We start from the raw sequence: 12332 nt of genomic DNA on the forward strand, positions 1-12332 counted from the left end.
ACAAACAAAGAGACAAAACAAAATAGGAGAAGGAGTACTGACAACAGAGTATCATGACTGTGATAGGGAAGCCAAAAAAATCATAATCTGTAGAATTTGCCATCAAAAAATTATGTGAATTTCAGGCACAATACTGGGATGGATATAATTTATGTACAATGTCTTTTTTTACTCCAGCTGCTAAATTAAGGAAAAAAACTCTTTAGTAAAATATCTTTGCCAGGAGGTCTTTTGTAAAAGGATGACTTGGATGCCCATCCTTTAACTGTGAAATATATCTTGTTGTTACCTAGAAGATGCACATAAAAAGAGAGAGAGAGAAAAAAAAAGCCTCAGCATTTGCTTCACATGTACTGTGAATGCAAAAGTCAAATTTCTGCAATTATCTCTTCGAGTTATTTCAAACATAATCATGAATATCCAGCACAGAATGACATGTACGCATACCTCAGGAGCTTTTCCTAGATGCTGAGATAAAACCACCATGTTGATGAGAGTTTCTGGATTACTGCTATCCTGTACAGAAAAAAGGAATCCACATCTAAAAATGTGCTTCTTTAATACAGAAATTGTGTTTCGTGTGTGAGGTAGCGGCAAAGAGAGGAGGTGGGGGGCAGGGGGGGGGAAGGAAGTTACATGATTGTACATGTATTCCAATTGTAATAAAACTTAATTCTAAACTGAATCCAATTTTACCAAACAAACTGCCCACTCATGAAAACATTTGATTTCCATCAACTCTTTAACCCCTAAGAGTGACCAGCATCTAATTTCTCCTAACAATATCCCCCCTGAATCAAACATTAAGGTGACAAGAACAAAGGAAATGATCACCAACCACAGAAGCTCTTGATTGTTTAAAAAAAATTCTCCTTGTCAACACTGAAGGAGATGTCAAGAGAACACTATGGAGAATATACATACTGATTTCAGAGCCCAACGGGTTAATACTTTTAACTGTGTTTGTCACACAACCTGCAACAGAACTAGCCTTAGAAGTTTATCCTTTTTATTGTATAAAGGGTGAATGTCTCTAAAAATCAAAGAAAAATAACAAAATCGCGGGCATGGTTAAAAAATCGTTTCATCCCATTTTTAGTCTATAGGTAGCTATAGGTACTACTTAAAGTGAAGTGAGGTTATTTTGTGTAAATATTCATTTTAACGGAAATAAACCGTTACTAATTGCATGATCGAAAATGAGTGCGTGCGAGCTCTAAATTATGCAGTTTTCAGGCCGTCCTTGCATGAACTAAAATGCAACAGCAGGACTTCTCTAGGTATAAATATATAGATGTGGCCTTCCATTACCAAGATATAGTGATATTTTTTTTATCGTGTCCTTCCTGACGAAACCACGGGTTAATTACCAGTGGACGTGTTCGCCATTTTTAATTCATGCCAAACCCGGCCTAATGTAGTGTGGCAAAAATAAATGTGGTAGTTCCTCAAAATCTCCAGCAATACTATCACGAGGGCTAATAAGGTGGGTCTTCAAATTCATCGTTTCATTTTTCTGGTTTCTTCTGCTGTTTTGATATACCAACCAACCAAACTTCGCTAAAATTGTAAATGGCGCTATATTGAAATGAACAAAATCAACATTGCAATGACACAAGCAACCGGCTAACTCATTGAAGCCACTGAGCCGGGATGAGTAAAATAAAGTTACTTGTTCTCGTTATTTTCTACAGCGTGTCACAACCCAGTTACGTTTAGTCTACTTTGATCCTAATTTTGGTTTTTTTGACGTCCCACATAAAAAAGGTCCCCTACAAAACGGTAGGTAACGCTAGGGATTTGCCGGATTTTAATTTTTCACAGGTTCCTGTCACTCTGCGTGACATGAAAATCTGTCACGTAACGAGATCCACAGACAATTCATTCTGCCTCACATGAGAAATCTAAACAAAATATATTGCCATCATGAACGAAAACGATACAACAAAGAAATAGACTTTACAAAATTTCACAAATATAAACCGTACAATGAAAACCCTATGGAACGAAAATACCGATACAATTTTCCCGCGGAAAAAAAATGTGATCAGTTAACGAAAGCAACCAAAAAACAAAACGAGTCCACACGTTATTCAAGATGTTCCTTTCGGGGAGAAACTTCTAAAATTGTCGACTGGCGAGATCATAAAAACACCCAATGTAACAGAGCGTATTGTCCAACAGTATCAACAATACTGCTGTGAAACCAACTTTGAGCCTATGAGTAAGAGAACTCTACAGAGAGTTTGGGCCGTGTGTTCTTCATCTGTTCGCAAGTATCTGCAAGGACTTGATAACTTTTCAGCATCAGGAATGGAAGCAGTTGATGCTTTAGAAAAACTCGTAGACAAGCTTGTTGACTGTGGCAAGACTCAGCAATGAGCGAGGGAAATTAAGTAGCAATTTCGTTTTTCGAAGCAGTAGCTAAAGGGCGACTACAAGGTGGGTGCATATTTTATAATTATGCGTTGCCTTCGCAGAAGTGATACAGTAAACTTCTTACTATGATTCACGGCTACCTCTTTCTTTCTCTCCAAGTCTCCTTTATGCTTAATTTATTACAACAGTTTACAATTCACAGCAATCGGTTAAGTAATCGTTTTGAAATGTCGATCAGATGCGCACGCAATGCTTTGCAGATATACACTGAATCACGCGCTTGTCATTTTACTTTTTATTTTAGGTACATGCAGTGGAGGCCTCAAAGGTTCCCGATCATTATCGAATTTACGCGCTAAGTGACCCAAGCAATACTGAATTTCGGGGCTACTGCGACCATCTCCACAATGAGTCATATGAGCAGTGTTTTGAATTACAGGAAGTATTGTGTACTATAGAAGATGAGTGTTCAAGTGCGCTTTCGTCAGTAGAAGATCAAGCTGACATGCAGCATACAATCAAACAGGCAAGGGATGATATCATTAGCTGGAAAGCCCATCAGCTACGTTCAGTCCACCAAACTGAGGCGAAGCATTCAGTTTTAGCCAAACTCGAGAGCCGATCGGTGTTGTTAGTCCAGGACTGGACAATGAAATATATTCCCCCGAAAATATCGAGAGGCACAGTCAGATTGGTTTGCGAAGCGAGGTGAATCGCAGACACCTGTTCACGTATTTCAAAGCTCCGTCCAAGACAGTGTTACTGTGGCTTCGATAATGCTTGACTGCCTCACTACCCTGAAAAAGGAAATTCCAGAGTTGGAAATGGCTTATTACAAACAAGATAACACTGGCTGTTATAACAGCGGAAATTCAATCATCTCAGCTAAGCTGGCCGGTGATGCCATCGGAGTGGCTGTTGTAAGAAACGGCTTTTCGGACCCTCAAGGTGGGAAGGGGGTATGTGATCGCAAAGCGGCAACAATCAAGGGAAGGTACGTTGGAAGGTACGTAAACGAAGGTAATGATGTCATCAACACTCTACAGTTCAAAACAGCCATTGAATCTGGCCAAGAAACCACAGGAGTGAAAGCAAGTCATGTTGCTGCCAAACAGTCAACCACCTTTAATATCAAATGGGATGGCATAAGCTTACTCAACAATTTTGAGTACGATGAAAGTGGCGCACGAGTGTGGAGAGCATTCACTGTGGGTTCTGGTAAAGTAGTGCCATGGGCTAGGTTCGAAGGAGTCATGAAGTAGCCCGAAAAATTGGAAATCCTAGACTCGCCATCGCAGAATCCAAGTGGCGCACCGACGTTCAAGATTGTGAGACAACGACATATTAAGGAAAGCTCTGTTAAAGCATATTTCTCAACTGAAAGCGAAAACCAAGATCGAAGCTGTATTGGGGAATATAAGCCAGCTGACATGCTTTTCCCGTGTCCAGAAGAAGGATGTGTAAAAGCCTACAGTCGCTTTGCAAACCTCCAGACACACCTAGATACTGGAAAACACCAAATGATGCTCGAACAGGAAACTCTCTACGATAAAGCTAAAAGAGAATATTCTTCCAAGCTGATGGAGGGACGCAGTCGAATACCAAGCGTTCAAGTTGCTGTACAATCAAATAGTGACGGCTTGCCGCCTCTTCCAATGGTTGGGCCCTGAAGACAATTAAGAAAAAGGTGCGTTTTACAGGGAAATAGACCCAATTCTTAACTGACCAATTTCAAAAAGGGGAGTATAGTGGACGGAAAAGCGATCCACAGGAAGTTTCGAAAACCATAAGCCAAGCAAGAGACCAAGCGGGGGGACGCCGATTTCAACCTGATGAAGTCCTTACGTCGAAGCAGATTAGTGGCTTCTTCAGCCGTCTTTCAGCAAAGAAGCGATTAGAAGTTACAGCCGCCTGTAGCCAAGCAAAAGCTAGTGAAGTCTCAGAAGTGGACATGGAGAGTGTCGACAAGGACGAATTTTCCGCCGAAGCTGAGAGTTATCTATCTGCAGTGTGTGAAAATGTGATGAGAGATGTGGCTATTCAACATCCGATTGTATCTTTCGATCTAAACATCTGCGAACTTGTACAAAAACGTACACTCACAACTTTAAGAGTGGATAGGCTAAGAGACATGTGCATCGACCTTGGGCTGGATATTTCTGACATTTCACCTCAGAAGAGGAAAAAGCCATTCATCGCACGACTCTCACAATTAGTCCAGGAGTTTACATGCTCTTCCAAGTAACTGAGCACTGAACGTTTTACGAATAACTGATCCGCTAATTATAAAAGCGGTGCGTGTATTATTTACATGAAGGTGTTGCGTGACAGCAGAGTCCTACATATCGGATTTCAGTCACTCGAGCTCACCACTGCTTGTGAAACCTCCTTATCTTTGGTCCCAAAGAAATAAAACCCAAATCGTAAAGAACTATCTTTCAAGGCTTCTTGGTAGTGTTATTGTAAACTTTGAGACACTACCACATGTATTTTTGCCAAGCTATTCTAGGCCACCTTTGCCTTAATTTCAAAAGGCCGAAGATGTCGTTTCTTAATAGGGACGTAGCTCCTCCAAGAATAACATGAGACAAAAAGTATCATTTTGTCTCGATGATGCAAGTCCAACTCAATAAATCTATAACTAGAAAAGTCCTTCCGTTACATTTTTGTTAGCATGACAAGTGCCCGAATAGTGCATAATTTCAGGATCGCGCTTGGTGAAATTTGAGCTATTTACCCCCGGAAATGTTAAAACAAATTATTCCCGTTAAAGTGCATCTTTCAAAAATCTAACCCCATTTCCGTTTGTTTATTAGATAAGGCTACCCACAGGCAAAAAATGAACCAAATCGCGATAATCTGTGATTTTTATTGACATTTACTCTTTTAAAAGTGTTTCTCAAGACGGAAGTAGAACAAACAATAGTAATTACCTGAAATAACCAAGGGTTAGCCAGCTGCAAGCAAGTAATGATAATCTCATTTGAATGACCTACTCAGGGACTGCAACTTTCTCCTTTACAAAATCTTTTTTTTCTTATGAACGCCTTCCTCTCTTTTTCACAATCTGTTTAGTTTTCTTAGTTTTCTAGAATTCAACAAAGAATTAAAATAAGGGTATTGAAAAGAACTCCGCCTAGAGCTGTACATTCACTTCCGCACACTTGTTTCCTTTTTAACGCATCACTGGCATTCTTATTTTAGAAATCATGGCAGGCCTCCAAAAGAGCTCTCATTAGCCTGTTTGCGATTTGATGTGCAAATAAAGGGAACACCGTGTAAACGATACTCTTACAGAGCTAGAAACATGGCCAAGTTCGGAACCCAGAAGGAAGCTTCGCGGACCAAAAGCATCAAATTTCCGTTTCAGTATGGGAGGTACAAGTTTATTTTCCTTGGCATCGTTTTTTACCAAATATTTGGTCTGCAAGTTGGACAAGCTGAAGCATCGTGGCCTCGAGATACTTGTGGTGGGTACAAGAGAATAGAGTTATGGCGCAGCAAACACTTGAGTCATCTGATTGAATCTAAACAACTATCGAGTTATGGATGCACGCAGAAGGTTGCTGAGCACGGAAGAAGCCTAAGAGTCTCACGAGGCGATAGCCGAATGCAACTTTCGCTTCTTGAGAGCTAAGAAAACCTCCCAAGTGTATTCATAACTTGATGGTTGCACGCTGCACGCTACCATTTCTTTTATAACATTAAGACTTTCAAACAACTTTCGTTTCGTGTAAAAAACAAAAAAGCAAAACAAACTGACGTCAGCATGCAACCCACAGGCAAATGGATCGAGCATATTATCCACAGACTGTTGATCTGGTCTGTTTTGACTTAAGTTGACGACGAAGGAATGTGATTATTAGTTTGTTTGAATATTGGTCCTTGATTTATATGCATGCATGAACATGTCTTGACGAAGAGGAAAAAAAAAATAATTTGGTTGGGTAAGTCCCACGGAAATTATTCCGTTGTATACTAAAGGCTGTACCACGATATTAAATTTATTTTGAAATTCTTGTCAAGCAAGAAAGGCATTCTCATCATCTTTGAAATGTTTACTTTTCCAATATAATGGTTGTGTCATACTTTTAAAAAGAAGGGTGTTGATCAATTCTAATAAGCAAGTTGTGCTAAATACTTGCTCTAGTAGTCAAGTTTCGGAGGTTATGCATCCCTCAAGATTGAGTTTTGACCATAATAGCTGAAATTCGTTTTGTATTAAGATTCCCCGTGGAAGGCAAGCTGCAATCAAACCTCTCTAATTAATTCTAGATCAAAGAAAAATTTCCACTTGCCTTGACTGGCTGTATCTAAGCATTTTGTGATCCTCTTGGCTTTTAAAGCCTTGCAGAAAGGTCAATCATTTTTAGATCACCTTCCGCATAGTCATCGATCATCATACTTCGTTTAATTTTGTCACCCTTTCCATTCCAAGAATATGAAGAGAAGAGTGTGTTTATTTTCATAGATGGTTTTCCCACGTTCTCATGTAAACGAGTTGTAAGACGACAAAACTTTAAAACCGTGATTTTTCCCAAGAGGGTTAGTCTGCGATGTTTCCAGTTACTTGGATATTTCGGATTGTTTCTAATTTTTCAGTTTAGTTTAAAAGAACAGTGGCTTCGGGATCTATTGATAGCCATGTGCCCAAGCTTCTAACTTTATTCTTTTGCCATTTTAAATTTATTTCCGGGCGGAGATCTTCGTAAGATGTTTCGTCAAAGTAACTTTTCGGTCTCTAATAATAACCAGCAGCCATGCGTGACATACCCATGCAACGTCAACGTTGCCAATGTTAATCGAAGGGCATTGAGCAATGAAGGATCATTACCTCGCATTTTGAAGAGTGTGATGTTAACGAGATAGTCTTGCACCATTTGTTTAGGTCGTCAGGCGCGTTGCTTAGTGGGTAACATGCTTTATTAACGGCAGATCCGATGCGGTAAACTGTAGAATCGTCAGCATACAGGTAGAGATCCCTGTTGTCACAGCCTCCAGCATGTCATAGCTGTACAAACTAAACAAAAATGGGCCTTAGCTCTTCCCACTGATTAAAGTTCACAACCGTAACCTGTGCCCGGTAATTCAGATAATCTGTGAGCCAGGAAGATGATTTCCCTTGCTTCCAAATTCCCACACAGACACACCCTTAAGGCTCAGCTGAATATTGTTGTGTTCCTCCCTTCATTGGCAGTTGATTCGCAGTCAATTTTCTACGCGGTCCCCCTTGTACTGATCCCTACTCCGTTCTCTCTGAAAGGCACGTGATCATGCAAAGTCTTCATTCCACCCTCCTCCCCCTGGTGATAGTAAAGACTCGTCCCTTACACAATTATTTAACCGGACACATTTCCCCGGCGGTTTCAATGCGATAAACCGGCGCGGTTTGTTGGGAGAACAAGTTAAGAGCCTGATTGCTAAACCAGTATCCCACGTGGGTTCGACAAGTTTTATAAAATAGTTCTCCCCCCTCTTCTTGGTCCCGTATTATTTACTGTCATTGGTTGAGCCTACGTATTTGGTCTGTAATGTTGACTGTCAATTGCTCTCCTCTCTGTCCGTCATAAAGTGGCGAAATATGTTTTTTACTCTGGCATTAAGTTAGAAAAAATGGAAGAAATTTTATTGCCTGGTGAGGAGGGGGATGGGAATTTAGGGGGGGGGGGAACACAAAGTTTCTAGGGGAAAGGGAAGGGAATCAGTTATCGTCAAAAGAGTGTAAAGGGAGGGACCATAAAGAGTAACTTCCACTCAACTGCCAGTGAGTGGGGATCATGGGAACATTACAAAACCTTAAGGTCCTTAAGGGGGATCAAGATAATATTCATCGTGACCTCACCAAAATCTTACAGCCCCTCCCACCCCCCTTCCCCGTACCCAAGAATCTCTGACACCTTAGTTTTTCAAATGGCTAAATCGTCAACACATAAATATTTCATCTTTTTCCAACAGACTTGCAATTGTTCCTGAGAGTCGAAGGAGAAGACTGTTTGCGACGCATTTTTAATCACGGAACCTTTCCAAATTACACCTATGACACCTCTTTTACACATGAGCAAGAAAGAAAAGTTCTTCTAGATATTTACACATATACAAATGGTAAGCAATGGTATAATAGCAGTGGATGGAATAGTTCAATAGAGCACTGTTCCTGGTATGGAGTCACGTGTCACGGCAATTCATACATCAAGTCCATTGTGCTGCCCTTTAACAACTTGAATGGCTCTCTCCCTTCCAATTTGTGGAAAATACGAAACTTATTTTCTTTGTGCGTGCCTGGTAACCCTAGCCTTCGTGGTAGACTCGGGGACTTTTTGTTTGGAAATATGAGTTTATTGCTGACCTTAGTCATCTGTACTTCCTCCGTTTCTGGCGAGATCCCTCAGGATATCGTCAATCTTACAAATCTGCAATTCTTTATAGCCAGTCCTATGGACGGAGAAGGCCTCACTGGACAGTTGCCAAGAGACTTAGGGAATATGAGGGAGCTTCGGATGCTGGATATTGGCGGGAATAACATAACTGGACAAATACCCAGAAGTATTTCGAAACTGACAAAACTTTATGATCTTACCTTACGAAATACCCCCGGGATGATGTCTGGAAACCTTTCCGACATATTTGCAATACCTTCGTTGACGTCTGTCTACGTATCGGGAGTGAATTTGGTGGGAGAATTACCTCGAAAGTTTCCACCAAACACGGTTAGCCCTTTTTTGCCAGGAAATAATATATCCGGTAAGCTTCCAGAAATATTTCCGAACAACAGTGCCCTGCGAAACCTTAATCTTGCAAACAATTGTCTTACGGGGGATATTCCAGGCCATCTGCTTTTAAAACCACTTGATATTTTAGATCTATCTCAAAACTGGTTTACGTCAATTAATGAAGGCAAGCCATGGCGAAAAGATGACAAGGGAAGCATTAGTCTTTATTTATCGTTGGCCGAAAATAGAGGATTGGCAATTGATTTTCAAAGTTTAATGGGGCTTTTTAATTTCAAAGAGGACTTATCTATCATAAATGTAAGCTACTGTGGTATAGAAAGTCCTGTCTTGCCGAACTTGTTCTACTTCTTACGATTGTCTACTTTCGATTTAAGTGGCAATAACTTTTATGGGGAATTACCTGATTTTTTTGGCGATATCTCAGTTCTATCATATATTGATCTATCTGCCAATAACTTATCAGGTTCTCTACCAGGAGGAACTCAAAATTTCATGGCTCTTCAATACTTAGATATTTCAGGAAATCCTTTCATGAGGAAAGGAACAAGCATATCGGCAAATACCTTTCAGCCAGACTTCTCAAGAATGATCAGGCCTCATCAAGGATATCACTATACGTGTCCCGAAGGGCGTTTTACGTTCAATAATGGACGTATTCGGTTAGATCCTACATTTTACCAATACAAGTATTGTATCTGCGATGCTCATTTTTACGGAGATAGTGGACTATGCAAATCATGTATGGACGGAGGGACGTGCAAACAAGTTGATGTCAATACCTTGAAAGATATCCGCCCAAACATCATGAGGATAGCTCCCGGCTACTGGCCATCGCCTAATTCTAAGAATGTTACTCATCTCGTCAAGTGTCCAGTACCTGCTGCGTGCAATCCGCTGGCTTCTTGCACTTGTCGCCTTGACACATCACCCAACGACCCGCATTTATCCCACACCAAACGTTTATCGCCAAATTTAATCACGACATGCGATCAATCCAGCATGTGTCATCCAGGAAACACTGACAGATTCTGCTCTCGTTGTGAAGAAGGATTTTATAAAATTGGCGGATTGTGCTACCAATGTGTGAAAGGTGATCTTACTTACTACTACTTTTTCATTCCTATTTTTACCATTTCTTTCCTTGTTCTGCTTTGGTCATTTTTTTATTTCAACTTGCGACCTGTTAAATGGTTCATGGTAACAGCAGTACATTTTCTCTTAATGTTGATCTTTATGCTTTTGGAATTTTTACCCACTTGGGTTTTCAAATTGAACCTGGTGGTTTTTGTGTTGTGTATGACTAGTCGAGGGAAAGGTTCAAAGTCACTCATCAGCATCGCAGTGTTTTATATGCAAACCCTGGACTTCATGGTTTCTAGCTCAAACGTTTGGCCTCCAAAAATCATTGCAGCTCAAAGCTACTTGAGTAGCTACTGGAATTTGTATTTCCCTTCACTTTCATGCGATTTACCTTCTCTTTTCAATCCTGTTGGTAAGTTTGCTTTTATTCTCCTTCTTCCAATTGGTTTCTTGGCACTTGTGGGTGTCTACTTTATAGTTATGCTGAGCTACAACAAGGTTCGTCCCCGAGAAGGACAAATGGAAAATGTTCACTTTAAATGCCGTCAAAGTGCCTTTTTCTGTTTAAGTTTCACTTACTTTCCAGTTGTAAAGCAAACTCTTTCCATCTTACGCCCATGCCAAAATGACCGTGATGTTCTGTACATGCCAAATTCCCCTTGGATAGAATGCACATCTGTTACTTACAGAACACTATCAGCTCTTGGTTTTGTCTCCGTAGTGGTCTACGTGATTGGGTTTCCTTTGCTTCTCTCCTCACTCATGTTCTTTTTCTTTGGAAAAAGAAACAGCATGAGCCAAGACGATCGTGAAAAACTTGACACGTGGCTTGGTCCTGCTTATTTACCTTACAAACCAAGGTATCAGCAGTACTTTGAGATTGTAATGCTACTCCGTCGCCTGTTACTAGCCATTGCGTTATCCATAATTTCGTCTTCCTCTACTTTACAAACCTTCGCTGTCTGGGTCCTTCTCGTGGGCTTTGCTATAATTCATCTGTGTTTTCATCCTTATAACGATCTTCCTCATCACAAGTTTGCTTCTGAAAACTTTTTCGAGCCCCTTGTTTTGCTGGTGCTTTCAATGTCCTTCATACTGTTGAGATTCTCGGCCATGGAAAGCTCCATGAGTTATTCAGCAGCATATGTGTGGATTGTAATTGTTATTAACTCTTGCATTCTTCTCCTATTAATGGGCGTTATTTTCTACCGTCTTATAATAACTGGGTGTGAAGATTCCCATGGGTGCTCTTGTGGCGGAAGCGGCGTGAATTAAGAAAGAACCAATTTGCTGTCCGTGAACAGCCAACATTGGGGAGACGCAGAAGTCGACGATATCGACTAATTAAAAATTTCTTTTTTTCAATCCGAACGTCCGGCATAATTAACTATCATAGATATAGTTGATACTCATATCAAGGGTACAAGATCTTGTGACTTAAGCTTACTACTTAATTTAGGCTCCAACCAAAAAGTTTCATTACTGTAGTTACAAGTTTCAGTTTTCAGTCTAAAACCACCTAAAAGACCGTGGCGTCGTTTAGGGAATTGTATTTGTTAACTCTATAATATGTTGTGGTTATAGATTCTTTCCTCTTTCGGTGTTATTTTTTCCTGTTCTAAAAGATTAGTAGTCTAAAAAACGATGAAAACAAAAGACAGCCCGAGGTTAACACTATATCACAACATATGACGGGTCAGTCAAGGTAGAGAAAGAGTTCTCTGTTTATGGAATATGGATTTTCATTCAAGTTTGATTAAGTGGCATATAGTCTTAGGTACAAAAACAATGTTTAGCTACTGCTATGTTAGAGTTGTTTTTCTGTATCTCTACCATGCCACAGAAGATATAGCCGAACAGAACATAAGAAAGCTACGCTCTATGGAAATCTGTTCAGTGAAACCTGCTCTTGTTTCTGGAGCGCGTTTTACTCTCAGTGACTGTAATTAACGAGCATGTTTCCTGCTCAGATCGTTTTTTAACGTCTTCAGGGACCGCGCAGGGGGAGGGACTGGGGGGTATTAGGCCCCCCACCCCCACTTAAAAAAAAAAACTTGTCCCACTTAGCTTGTCCTCATCCTCTGCTTTAATGGCTGAAGCTCATGCGTTCGTCTTTAGTCTAGCCCAGCATTAACTTGTAAG

General features: G+C 40.4%; 1 protein-coding gene and 1 pseudogene across 1 annotated transcript; both read left to right on the top strand.

The window, feature by feature from the left end:
- Positions 1 to 2220: 2220 nt before the first annotated feature.
- LOC136280400 (uncharacterized) lies at positions 2221 to 4624 on the top strand (annotated as a pseudogene).
- A 1062-nt stretch (positions 4625 to 5686) lies between these two features.
- On the top strand, positions 5687 to 11465 carry LOC131773443 (putative leucine-rich repeat-containing protein DDB_G0281931). The gene is made up of 2 exons (XM_066165421.1): positions 5687 to 5849; positions 8335 to 11465. Exons 1-2 carry the CDS (start codon positions 5687 to 5689, stop codon positions 11463 to 11465), a joined length of 3294 nt encoding a protein of 1097 aa, XP_066021518.1.
- Positions 11466 to 12332: the final 867 nt, after the last annotated feature.

The sequence above is a fragment of the Pocillopora verrucosa genome, chromosome 4 (genome assembly GCF_036669915.1).
Source record: "Pocillopora verrucosa isolate sample1 chromosome 4, ASM3666991v2, whole genome shotgun sequence".
Lineage (NCBI taxonomy): Eukaryota > Metazoa > Cnidaria > Anthozoa > Scleractinia > Pocilloporidae > Pocillopora > Pocillopora verrucosa.